We start from the raw sequence: 14437 nt of genomic DNA, 5'->3' as shown, positions 1-14437 counted from the left end.
GTTTGTTCATGCCAATAAAGCAACTTGAACTTGAATTTGAGAGAAACAGAGAGAGAAACAGAGAGAGAGAGAGAGAGAGAGAGAGACAGAGAGAGAGAGAGAGAGCGAGTGAGAGAATGTAAGTGTGCCTCAAACATTTTTTTATATGAATAAAAAACAAACATTATAATGGACCACTTCACAATCGAGCTGCCATCAGCAGAAATACAATGGCTTCCAGGCATTAAATATTTATCTAGCTTTAAGCCTGGTACCTATAGAGTGTTGGCCAAGCGGTTTTAGGTTTTATTGAGCTAATATATATTCCACACATGCTCAACTCATTTTATACCAGAGAGAGAGAGAGAGAGAGAGAGAGAGAGAGAGAGAGAGAGAGAGAGAGAGAGAGAGAGAGAGAGAGAGAGAGAGAGAGAGAGAGAGAGAGAGAGAGAGAGAGAGAGAGAGAGAGAGAGAGAGAGAGAGAGAGAGAGAGAGAGAGAGAGAGAGAGAGAGAGAGAGAGAGAGAGAGAGAGAGAGAGAGAGAGAGAGAGAGAGAGAGGTTATAGCGTTATTGTCTAAGCTGTTTCTTCATTATGTGCAGACACCACAGCTGATAGAGGCAGAGGGACATTGTCAAAGCGTCAGGAATAACACTAGAGATGTATTAGAGATGGGTAAACTGACATCAAATACCTGAATCAACATGGAAGAATAAATACTGGTGGTAAACCCACAGTATGTTGAAGTAGTGTAGTTGTTTTGCTTAATTTGATTTGTGATACATACTGTACACATACTGTATATATATACTGTATACTGTAAAAATACTGTATATATACTGTATATATATGACAACAGTCTTCATCCATCCCCTGTGCATAATAAACAGTCTTTGGAAGAACAATAAAGTCTTGTTGATAGGCTTCATGAGAAATCAACAACAGCAATCTGCAGCAAAGATAATATGTCAGTCACATTTTAATTGGACTGTGCAACATGACAAATGGTTGTTCCGTCTTACAAACCTCACCCATACATTCTCCTACCATGCATCACATTCACTGCTTTAACAGCGTGCACTTACAAGGAGAAACTTTTCTGAGCTGGCTGGCATTCAGGAGAAGGCTTTTAGGAGAAATGGAATGGCATGATAGGACATCCCTGACAGGTTCCATACGGGGGGGGGTTCAGGGTCCTCTCAATGTCTCATTATTTAGATTAAATGTATTTGAATGTCAGTGGACAGCTAGCTAGCTGGATGGAGGCCCTGAAGCTGCATATAATGGGCAGCTAGCTAGCTGGATGGAGGCCCTGAAGCTGCATATAGTGGACAGCTAGCTAGCTGGATGGAGGCCCTGAAGCTGCATATAGTGGGCAGCTAGCTAGCTGGATGGAGGCCCTGAAGCTGCATATAGTGGGCAGCTAGCTAGCTGGATGGAGGCCCTGAAGCTGCATATAGTGGGCAGCTAACTAGCTGGATGGAGGCCCTGAAGCTGAATATAGTGGGCAGCTAGCTAGCTGGGTAGAGGCCCTGAAGCTGCATATAGTGGACAGCTAGCTAGCTGGATGGAGGCCCTGAAGCTGCATATAGTGGACAGCTAGCTAGCTGGATGGAGGCCCTGAAGCTGAATATAGTGGGCAGCTAGCTAGCTGGGTGGAGGCCCTGAAGCTGCATATAGTGGGCAGCTAGCTAGCTGGATGGAGGCCCTGAAGCTGAATATAGTGGGCAGCTAGCTAGCTGGGTAGAGGCCCTGAAGCTGCATATAGTGGACAGCTAGCTAGCTGGATGGAGGCCCTGAAGCTGCATATAGTGGACAGCTAGCTAGCTGGATGGAGGCCCTGAAGCTGAATATAGTGGGCAGCTAGCTAGCTGGGTGGAGGCCCTGAAGCTGCATATAGTGGGCAGCTAGCTAGCTGGATGGAGGCCCTGAAGCTGCATATAGTGGGCAGCTAGCTAGCTGGGTGGAGGCCCTGAAGCTGCATATAGTGGGCAGCTAGCTAGCTGGATGGAGGCCCTGAAGCTGCATATAGTGGGCAGCTAGCTAGCTGGATGGAGGCCCTGAAGCTGCATATAGTGGGCAGCTAACTAGCTGGATGGAGGCCCTGAAGCTGCATATAGTGGGCAGCTAGCTAGCTGGATGGAGGCCCTGAAGCTGCATATAGTGGGCAGCTAACTAGCTGGATGGAGGCCCTGAAGCTGCATATAGTGGGCAGCTAGCTAGCTGGGTGGAGGGCCTGAAGCAGCATATAAAATGGCATCCTATTCCAATAGAACACAACTTTTGACGAGAGCCCTATGCAGACCCTGGTCAAAAGCAGTACACTATACAGGGAATAGGAAGCCATTTGGGAGTCCCCCTGAAAGCTCTTGATGGCTAGCACTGATGGCCAGTACAGACAGATAAGAGCCTAGATACTCAGAGTTTGCTATGTCACATGCCTATAAGTAATGACAGGTGACTAAATTACCAGAGCCTTTTCCTGGGCCCTGGGTTAGCTGGGCCAGATGGGAGGACATGACAGCCTTGGAGCAGTGTGACTCCAAAAGGACATTAATCAATAGCCAGGCCGTGGCTCGGGATACCGAACGCAGAACAGTTGACTAGGGTATTATTCCAGTGGATTACAGAGAGAGCCAGAGAGAGAGAGAGAGAGAGAGAGAGAGAGAGAGAGAGAGAGAGAGAGAGAGAGAGAGAGAGAGAGGGTTTCATCCCAAATGGCACCCTATTCCATATATAGTGCACTACTTTTCACCAGGGCCCTTAGGACTCTGGTCAAAAGTAGTGCACTACATAGGGAATAGGGTGCCATTTGAGACGTAGCCCAAGAGCGAGGTGTACTGCATGGAGCTGGTAGAGAGTGTGACGGAAGGCATAAAATGGATCAGTCAATGATTTTAGCAGACGTCGTGACGTTCGCTCTTTGCTTAGTGTTTTAATCATCTTGAGAGTGAAAACAAGAGCGAGGGGGAGGTTAGGGGTACCATGATACTGAGCACCGCTGTATCAGTCATCGGCTGAAGCAATCAACTGAGTACGGGCAAGCACTCTGTTGAGAGGGCAAATCAAATGAAGCTGTGGTCATTCCAGCTGATATTGGACTAGTGGACTGGTGATATAGAACTGGTTCTAACGGTTTTTAATACAGGTGATGTCACATACTAACCAGACAGGGACCGGTGCACTCTATGCCACAGTATTAATCTACTTCAGTTTAATATTAAACAGCAGTAATGAACTGTGGGCTATAACTACCAGACCTGGGTTCAATTACTTTTACATACGTATTCAGATATATTTTATTTTAATATTTTTTGATGTATTTTGGAAATACACTGGGAAAGTATTTGAAAATTCTCAAATACACTGACCGAAATACACGTCCATGCATTTAACCCAGGTATTTGAAAATAGTATTTGAAATAAGTATTTGAAAATACTCTCAAATACAATTTGGTAGACTATTTCGTTTTTACAAATAAGCATTCAAATACTCAAATAAAAGTACTTGCTTGGGCTGTCTATTTGAAAATACTCAAATAAACCGAAAAAAGTACTTGAAAATACCAGATACTCCAATAAACGTTTCATTAACTATACATCAAATAACATGTGAATCAGTTTTGTATAAATCTCACTTAAATATACTGGCCACAAACTGCCATTAAGTGGTCTCAATATTTTTACTTCATTTTCTAATTCCATGTGTTTAACCTAATAGGCATAATCTAGCAGAGTATCTGTCTACTAATAGGATCTACAATTGACGTGAATGTTTCTGTTGAAATAGATCTCCTCTCTTTTCCCTCCAGCCTCTCACGCCTTCTAAACTGACCATGTGATATGGTGAAACAGGGCCTTCTGATCCTGTGATATGGTGAAACAGGGCCTTCTAAACTGATCATGTGATATGGTGAAACAGGGCCTTTTAAACTGATCATGTGATATGGTGAACCAGGGCCTTCTAAACTGATCCTGTGATATGGTGAAACAGGGCCTTCTGATCCTGTGATATGGTGAAACAGGGCCTTCTGATCCTGTGATATGGTGAACCAGGGCCTTCTAAACTGATCCTGTGATATGGTGAAACAGGGCCTTCTGATCCTGTGATATGGTGAAACAGGGCCTTCTAAACTGATCCTGTGATATGGTGAAACAGGGCCTTCTAAACTGATCATGTGATATGGTGAAACAGGGCCTTCTGAACTGATCATGTGATATGGTGAAACAGGGCCTTCTAAACTGATCATGTGATATGGCGAAACAGGGCCTTCTAAACTGATCATGTGATATGGTGAAACAGGGCCTTCTAAACTGATCATGTGATATGGTGAAACAGGGCCTTCTAAACTGATCATGTGATATGGTGAAACAGGGCCTTCTAAACTGATCATGTGATATGGCGAAACAGGGCCTTCTAAACTGATCATGTGATATGGTGAAACAGGGCCTTCTGAACTGATCATGTGATATGGTGAAACAGGGCCTTCTAAACTGATCATGTGATATGGCGAAACAGGGCCTTCTGAACTGATCATGTGATATGGTGAAACAGGGCCTTCTAAACTGATCATGTGATGTGATATGGTGAAACAGGGTCTTCTAAACTGAGCCTGTGATATGGTGAAACAGGGCCTTCTAAACGAATCATGTGATATGGTAAAACAGGGCCTTCTAAACTGATCATGTGATATGGTGAAACAGGGCCTTCTAAACTGATCATGTGATGTGATATGGTGAAACAGGGTCTTCTAAACTGAGCCTGTGATATGGTGAAACAGGGCCTTCTAAACGAATCATGTGATATGGTGAAACAGGGCCTTCTAAACTGATCATGTGATATGGTGAAACAGGGCCTTCTAAACTGATCATGTGATATGGTGAAACAGGGCCTTCTAAACTGATCATGTGATATGGTGAAACAGGGCCTTCTAAACTGATCATGTGATGTGATATGGTGAAACAGGGCCTTCTAAACTGATCATGTGATATGGTGAAACAGGGCCTTCTAAACTGATCATGTGATATGGTGAAACAGGGCCTTCTGAACTGATCATGTGATATGGTGAAACAGGGCCTTCTAAACTGATCATGTGATATGGTGAACCAGGGCCTTCTAAACTGATCATGTGATATGGTGAAACAGGGCCTTCTAAACTGATCATGTGATATGGCGAAACAGGGCCTTCTGAACTGATCATGTGATATGGTGAAACAGGGCCTTCTAAACTGATCATGTGATGTGATATGGTGAAACAGGGTCTTCTAAACTGAGCCTGTGATATGGTGAAACAGGGCCTTCTAAACGAATCATGTGATATGGTAAAACAGGGCCTTCTAACTGATCATGTGATATGGTGAAACAGGGCCTTCTAAACTGATCATGTGATGTGATATGGTGAAACAGGGTCTTCTAAACTGAGCCTGTGATATGGTGAAACAGGGCCTTCTAAACGAATCATGTGATATGGTGAAACAGGGCCTTCTAAACTGATCATGTGATATGGTGAAACAGGGCCTTCTAAACTGATCATGTGATATGGTGAAACAGGGCCTTCTAAACTGATCATGTGATATGGTGAAACAGGGCCTTCTAAACTGATCATGTGATATGGTGAAACAGGGCCTTCTAAACTGATCATGTGATATGGTGAAACAGGGCCTTCTAAACTGATCATGTGATATGGTGAAACAGGGCCTTCTAAACTGATCATGTGATATGGTGAAACAGGGCCTTCTAAACTGATCATGTGATGTGATATGGTGAAACAGGGCCTTCTAAACTGATCATGTGATATGGTGAAACAGGGCCTTCTAAACTGATCATGTGATATGGTGAAACAGGGCCTTCTGAACTGATCATGTGATATGGTGAAAACAGGGCCTTCTAAACTGATCATGTGATATGGTGAACCAGGGCCTTCTAAACTGATCATGTGATATGGTGAAACAGGGCCTTCTAAACTGATCATGTGATATGGTGAAACAGGGCCTTCTAAACTGATCATGTGATATGGTGAAACAGGGCCTTCTAAACTGATCATGTGATAAGGTGAAACAGGGCCTTCTAAACTGATCATGTGATATGGTGAAACAGGGCCTTCTAAACTGATCCTGTGATATGGTGAAACAGGGCCTTCTAAACTGATCATGTGATATGGTGAAACAGGGCCTTCTAAACTGATCATGTGATATGGTGAAACAGGGCCTTCTAAACTGATCCTGTGATATGGTGAAACAGGGCCTTCTAAACCGATCATGTGATGTGATATGGTGAAACAGGGCCTTCTAAACTGATCATGTGATATGGTGAAACAGGGCCTTCTAAACTGATCATGTGATATGGTGAAACAGGGCCTTCTAAACTGATCATGTGATGTGATATGGTGAAACAGGGCCTTCTAAACTGATCATGTGATGTGATATGGTGAAACAGGGCCTTCTAAACTGATCATGTGATATGGTGAAACAGGGCCTTCTAAACTGATCATGTGATGTGATATGGTGAAACAGGGCCTTCTAAACTGATCATGTGATATGGTGAAACAGGGCCTTCTAAACTGATCATGTGATATGGTGAAACAGGGCCTTCTAAACTGATCATGTGATGTGATATGGTGAAACAGGGCCTTCTAAACTGATCATGTGATATGGTGAAACAGGGCCTTCTAAACTGATCATGTGATATGGTGAAACAGGGCCTTCTAAACTGATCACGTGATATGGTGAAACAGGGCCTTCTAAACTGATCATGTGATATGGTGAAACAGGGCCTTCTAAACTGATCATGTGATATGGTGAAACAGGGCCTTCTAAACTGATCATGTGATATGGTGAAACAGGGCCTTCTAAACTGATCATGTGATATGGTGAAACAGGGCCTTCTAAACTGATCATGTGATATGGTGAAACAGGGCCTTGTAAACTGATCATGTGATGTGATATGGTGAAACAGGGCCTTCTAAACTGATCATGTGATGTGATATGGTGAAACAGGGCCTTCTAAACTGATCATGTGATGTGATATGGTGAAACAGGGCCTTCTAAACTGATCATGTGATATGGTGAAACAGGGCAGCTCAGCTTGACACTGTAAATTACAAGTAAGATGATTGCTCTTTGTTTAGGCTCAGTAAACACTAGAGCAGGTTTGGTTTGAACTAATATAAAAAAGCTTGTCCGTCGCTATCGTGAAAATAGAAAATATGGTTCAAGTTTGTACACAGTATATCAAATCCATATTGATACTGAACATAAATACTCTATAAACGCAACATGTAAAGTGTTGGTCCCATGTTTCATGAGGTGATATAAAGATCCCAGAAATTTCCAAGCTTATTTCTCTTAAATTTTGTGCACAAATTTGATAACATCCCTGTCAGTGAGTGTTTCTCCTTTGCCAAGATAATAAATCCACCTGACAAGTGTGTCATATCAGGAAGCTGATTAAACAGCATGATCATTAGAAGGCCCTGTCAGGAATCTAAAAAGATTTGGCATGGGTCCTCAGATCCTCAAAAGGTTCTACAGCTGCAACATCGAGAGCATCCTGACTGGTTGCATCACTGCCTGGTACGGCAACTGCTCGGCCTCCAACTGCAAGGCACTACAGAGGTTAGTGCGTACGGCCCAGTACATCACTGGGGCTAAGCTGCCTGCCATCCAGGACCTCTACACCAGGCGGTGCCAGAGGAAGGCCCTAAAAATTGTCAAAGACCCCACCCACCCCAGTCATAGACTGTTCTCTCTGCTACCGCATGGCAAGCGGTACCGGAGACCCAAGTCTATGACCAAAAGGCTTCTCAACAGCTTTTACCCCCAAGCCATAAAACTCCTGAACAGGTAATCAAATGGCTACCTGGACTATTTGTATTGTGTGCCCCCCCCCCACCCCACCCCTCTTTTACGCTGCTGCTACTCTCTGTTTATCATATATGCATAGTCACTTTAACTATACATTCATGTACATACTACCTCAATTAGCCCGACCAACCGGTGCCCCCGCACATTGGCTACCCGGGCTATCTGCATTGTGTCCCGCCACCCAGCACCCGCCAACCCCTCTTTTATTCTACTGCTACTCTCTGTTCATCATATATGCATAGTCACTTTAACCATATCTACATGTACATACTACCTCAATCAGCCTGACTAACCGGTGTCTGTATGTAGCCTCGCTACTGTATATAGCCTCGCTACTGTTATTTTTCACAATTTTTTTACTGTTGTTTTTATTTCTTTACTTACCTATTGTTCACCTAATACCTTTTTAACTTAGAAATTGCACTGTTGGTTAGAGCCTGTAAGTAAGCATTTCACTGTATTTGGCGCACGTGACAAATAAACTTTGATTTGATTACACAGGTACACCTTGTCCTGGGACAATAAAAGGCCACTCTAAAACGTGCAGTTTTGTCACACAACACAGTGCCACAGATGTTTGAAGGAGCGTGCAATTGGCATGCTGATGGCAGAAATGTCTACCAGAGCTTATGCCAGAGAATCTAATGTTAATTTCTCTACCATAAGCCTCCTCCAATGTCATTTTAGAGAATTTGGCAGTACGTCCAACCGGTCTCACAATCACAGACCATGTGTATGTAATCACGCCAGCCCAGGACCTCCACATCCGTCTGAGACCAGCCACGGAAAGCTGATGAAACTGAAGAGTATTTCTGTCTGTCATAAAACTCTTTTTCTGGGAAAAACTCATTCTGTTGGCTGAGCCTGGCTCATCTGCGGGTGGGCCTGGCTCCCAAGTGGGTGGGCCTATGCCCTCCCAGACCCACCCATGGCTTCGCCCCTGCCCATTCACGTGAAATCCAAAGATTAGGGCCAAATGTATTTATTTAAATTGACTGATTTCCTTATAAATATGAACTCGATGGAATTGTTGCACGTTGCGTTTATATTTCTGTTCAGTATAGTTATGGATAAAAACATTGTTTTCTTGGTTGGTGTGTATAGCAGGAGAGGAGATCAGTTGAACTGCAAGTCATCCTCTGTGTTAAGCAGCTTTAAATCCTGGACTATCTGTTGACTATAGTAGAATCACACGCACGCACGCACACACCACACACCACACACCACACACCACACACCACACACCACACACACACACACACACACACACACACACACACACACACACACACTCACACTCACACTCACACTCACACTCACACATTTTGTTGATCAAAGTCATTCAGCTTCCAGTAATGCTGTCCATATTGCATATTAAAAAGACTGAATAATGGAGACATCCCTTTTACAATTTCCCATATTCATACACAAACAAGTATGATTATGTTTAAAAACAGAATCATTTAAATACAGTTAATGTTGTTAAATATATAGAGGGATTCATTTCAATTAAAACAAATAAATGAATGCATTCCATGCTTGTTGCTTTTCACCCTCAGCAAGAATGTCTCTAATTAATTCTAATTACAATACAGACACAACGTTTCAGCCAAAAGGCAGACAGGCTACTAATAGTCCCTGTCATGTATAGCAGGTCATCTCCTGTTAGGAGGAAAACAGGTCAGGTAGCCATTGAGGTCTTTTAGGCTGTAAATGAATGGAGTGATCTGTAGCACCAGCTATCCCTTATAATCATCACAATAGGATCATATCTCCACATCAGAATATTATACACATGTATCATAAAACTTTAACAAGCAAAGCGTACCATCTGGGAAAAAGTTTGTTTTTTTACCGAGAAATAACATTTTCCTGGGCAACTTTCAAATTTGTATTCACACTTTACCATCCAGAACAACAATTAGTAAAAAGACAGAAGAGACCACGTCAACATAAATTGCAAACAAAAAGGCTTGAAATATTGGACTAATGTTTTGAGATAATTTCTTAATTGCCAGCTGTTCGACAATAATCTCTTAGGAAAAAATCTGAAGACATACTATCAGCAGACTGATACACCTCACAGCATTATGCATTAACAATAAATACATGTATCCCCTTTAAGAGGACACCTTAAAGGTGCTTGGTTTTCTTTTTTTTTTCTCTCTTTTTTTCTTGCTTTAAAAGTGGAGATTGCCTGAGTGGCGTTGAGAGAGAGTGACTTGCATACTTTATTCAGTGATGAATAAAAATAAAGTACCTTTCTTGTGAGAAGCTTCTGTTTTGGGGCCTTGTGGGTCTAATAAAAAAGAAGATCATGATTAAAACACAACATACTCTAACAGCAAGTACTCACATTGTTTTTCTCAAAGCGGAAAACAACAATTAAAAACACATCTAGTATCACAACTTGCCAACACTTCAGAACTTATACAGGTAAGTGTGCAGCAGGGAAAGGAAGGAAATATTGTGGTGGCCAAATTACTGAAGGCAATAGCAGGAAGGAGGGATGCACGAGTTTGTGTTGGAGAACGTCATAGCGGGTCGGGCAGGAGAGGAGGCGATGCAGAGATGAGAGGAGGGGTAGAGGAGGGTTGCAAGGCATAGTTCTTCACGGTAGGCAGAAGGTGAGGTTAGCAAAATGCACTAAGATGAAAAACATCAGACAAGGGAAAGATGCATAGACTACATGTTAAACTGGCCTTGCTTAGATCTGCTTGCATCATTTGGCTTTAAATGCTTAAATGCTTAAATTTTCTTATCAAGCAACTAGTAAGTGTTTCAAACCAATTTTCTAATAAATGGGATATAAAAATATTATTTTTTAATTTTTTTTTTTTTAGATTTTATTAATCTAAAAAATGATATTTTTTACCTCTTCCACTCGGGGGGACCCCTGCAACTGAGCAGCAAAATTGGTGCAACACAAGAGAACAGGAACAGGAAGTGTACTTGGTGAACGAAGTGATATAAAACACAAAGGCTCACACACAGACGTGAGCAATTCATTGTTTTACAGTACCTGGGCCTTTTCCAGTTATTCTGGAAATTACCTTTTTTATAAATTGCCATGACTGAAGTTGGCCATGCATAATTTCAAACCTGGTTGGCTTTTCACCAATCCAGCACAACAAACCAGCTTATTACAATTCAAGATAGAAGAATTAGTCCCCATATTGCACTTATTTGGTAAGTGTGTAAAATAAATAAGGCATGCAAAAGATAACACCAAATACCTGATAATAACCTTAATATTTCAACCTGTTCAATCTCACCTTTTACATCCAAAGGCTGTTAATGATAAGGTACTGTACATAACAAATACATTAACACAAACATACATTTCAATAATTATTTCAGCCATAATTCAGATCCTAATCAGCTCAACAGAAAGTTTGCTCCTTCCCAGATGACATCTGCTGCTCATTTGACATACTGCAGGTTCTCTCCTGTCGACACAGAGGAATTATTATTCCAAGGTGCATAGTAAATGTATTTTCTCAACAAAGATTGTGTGTTGATAGGTTTTCTCTTTGTGCTCCGGAGGCGCATTGAATTTGTAAACCAGGCGGCATGCCTAGCCTGCCTACTTTCCTCTACCTGGCAAGTGTCATTGATGAGAGATGGCGACTACACAGAGCTCAAGTCTTTGTGGGGATATTTTAATCTATCAACGTCAGGAGAAAAGGAAATCGTTCCTTTAAGACAGATGGAAAGTATTCTGCATGACCATGAACTGTTGTAGACAGGTGATTCAAACTCTATAATCTGTCTGGATCCAGTGAGGATTATTTTTCTTCCTCTTGTTTTTACACTCTGCACGCAAGGCATTCCCTATTGTGTCAACCTAAGCTTGGGTTTATCCTCTGTGCCAAGGATCTATTTGAGATCTGAAAACCTGATCCAAACATTAAACCACCACTTGTTTTCTTTCTTCCAAGCTTGCAATCTCATAAGGGCTAATTACTAGCAGTGTGTAAAATATATTCTCCATGCTTTACAGAGAGGTACAGGCTTTGTTCAACATTTAAAAAAAATTGTGAATAATCAGCTATAAGAAAGCATATTCGAGTTTTAGAATGAATCCATCTGGGCCTGGTAGCATCTCAGTCACGCACCAGTTCACAAAAGGACAAATCTCGAAAGGCGACAGTTAAAAACGTCTTGCAAGGAAAATAAAAACATTTGCTTGGGGGGTCTTGAATTATCTTGTCAGACTAAACAATTATATGGCAACTTTAATGTCACACTCAAGTGTGATCACCGTTTTCCCACTTCCCAGTATCAGAAAGGAAATGACCCAAATGACAGGAAGTGACAGTAGCCTTCATGACACCATCTCCTCTTCTCCTCACAGTAGTATTAGAGAAGCTTCAGTGACCAGACGGAAAGATGCAGCATCCCATTCAACCATTCAACCATTCTCACATTCATTAAATTAAAAAGTGTTCATGTTTGACATCATGCTGAATAACAATATCAAGGGCAAACGCCGACCAATAGGGGTTTAATATTATCTTTGATATTATTTGATATTATTTCATTAAAATGAATAGAATAAAGCTACTGTTTATTTATTTTGAAAGGTGTTTCTCATTTGTTTACATGTACAGTAGACTCATACTAAGAACAGATTTTTACAAAGTACTACAGTAGTGGATGGTTGGATACTACAACTATCTGTCCTATCCTATCCTGTCCTGCTGTCCTGTCCTATCCTGTCCTGCTATACTATCCTGTCCTATCCTATCCTGACCTATCCTGTCCTGCTATACTATCCTGTCCTGCTATACTATCCTGTCCTATCCTATCCTGACCTATCCTGTCCTGTCCTGTCCTATCCTGTCCTATCCTATCCTGACCTATCCTGTCCTGTCCTGTCCTATCCTGTCCTGTCCTATCCTGTTCTATCCTGTCCTATCATGTCCTATCTTGTCATATCCTGTCCTGTCCTGTCCTGTCCTGCTGTCCTATCCTGTCCTATCCTGTTCTGCTATCCTATCCTGTCCTATCCTGTCCTGCCATATCCTGTCCTATACTGTCCTATCATGTCCTGTCCTATCCTGCCCTGCTGTCCTATCCTGTCCAATCCTGTCCTGCTGTCCTATCCTGTGTATGGTGTCCTATCCTGTCCAATCCTGTACTGCTGTCCTATCATGTCCTGTCCTATCTCATCCTGTCCTGCTGTCCTATCCTGTGTATGCTGTCCTATCCTGTCCTATCCTATCATGTCCTGTCCTATTCTGCCCTGCTGTCCTATCCTGTGTATGCTGTCCTATCCTGTCCTATCCTATCTTGTCCTGTCCTATCCTGTCCTGCTGTCCTATCCTGTCCTATACTATCATGTCCTGTCTTATCCTGTCATATCCTGCTGTCCAGTCCTATCTTGTCCTGTCCTATCCTGTCCTGCTGTCCTATCCTGTCCTATACTATCATGTCCTGTCTTATCCTGTCATATCCTGCTGTCCAGTCCTATCTTGTCCTGTCCTATCCTGTCCTGCTGTCCTATCCTGTCCTATACTATCATGTCCTGTCTTATCCTGTCATATCCTGCTGTCCAGTCCTATCTTGTCCTGTCCTATCCTGTCCTGCCCTCTAACAGTGGGCTGACTGCTACATTATCCATTACATTTTCTGCTGTGTCCTTGCAATTCTGCCTCCTTAGACTTTGAAACATGATCAATACTTTTGTCATAACTCAGGGGAGAGTCACCCCTGCAATGATATTAAACGTCTACTCCCAGGGCAACATAGCAGTTCAGTGCACATGTTTAGATCCTAGAGAATCCAATACCAAGGCAAGCATCCGGAGTAACTCCTTTGACTATTCTCGGGACCTAAAATGTCTTCTCATTCACCAAACATAGTGAATTAACTCAAATAATTCAATTGACATAGATTGTTTTAAGAAGAAGGCAGACTAAAGTTTCAATGTCAGTACGTAATGAAGTTAACGGTTGGTGTGTGTGTTATATCTGGGAATATTACTCTGGTTGGGGATTGTTCTTTAATGAACCCACACAGTACAATAAAGAACCCTTGTCCATTCCTTTAATGTTCCTGAAGTAGTCAGCAGATCAGTCCGGGTGGTTCCCTGTTGCCATGCGTATATGAACACAGCAGCATCTGAAGACTGCCCCCTCCCCCCTCTCTCATTAGGGTATTCCATTAATCCTATTAGCTACCCATTAAACAAGTGCTGATAACACCAAATGAACGTCAAGCTCCACCAGCTAATAATATTTCATCTCCCCAGTCAGGTAGGTTGAAACAAAAAGAGAACGAAAAGAAGAAGAGTTAGAACAGAGAGAGAGAGAGAGAGAGAGAGAGACTCCGTGCGTAGGGAAAAGAAGCCAGAAGCCAGAAACAGTAAATATACGGCAGCAAGGACTGTATATTTACATATGTTTACTTGTCTCGCAAAAATTCAGAAGCAAAGTGACACAGATAGTTCATTGTGAAAGCGTTTGGTTACACTGATCATCACTGTGATGTGACATGGCAGGCTTTAAAAAGGAAGCTGCTTGGGAGAAAGAGGAGAGAGCAGAGAGGACTAAGTGACTGACTGTCTGACTGACTGACTGTCTGACTGACTG

The 14437-nt window shown here is 42.4% G+C and overlaps 2 protein-coding genes across 2 annotated transcripts in view; both read right to left on the bottom strand.

Annotated features, from left to right (window-relative positions):
• The window catches only part of LOC120048907 (probable E3 ubiquitin-protein ligase MID2), a 1198409-nt gene that overhangs the window by 319028 nt on the left and 864944 nt on the right, over nucleotides 1–14437 (bottom strand). The window lies entirely within an intron of this gene.
• LOC120047816 (glycine receptor subunit alphaZ1-like) overlaps nucleotides 1–14437 on the bottom strand; it is a gene marked incomplete at its 5' end in the record, with an annotated part of 74886 nt that overhangs the window by 55060 nt on the left and 5389 nt on the right. The window contains one exon of the mRNA XM_038993355.1: nucleotides 10102–10140. Coding sequence (XP_038849283.1) covers nucleotides 10102–10140 — 39 coding nt within the window. The remainder of the gene's footprint in view (nucleotides 1–10101; nucleotides 10141–14437) is intronic.

Source organism: Salvelinus namaycush, chromosome 5 (genome assembly GCF_016432855.1).
Source record: "Salvelinus namaycush isolate Seneca chromosome 5, SaNama_1.0, whole genome shotgun sequence".
NCBI classification, from domain to species: Eukaryota; Metazoa; Chordata; class Actinopteri; order Salmoniformes; family Salmonidae; genus Salvelinus; species Salvelinus namaycush.
This window is presented reverse-complemented; position numbering and strand designations above follow the sequence as displayed.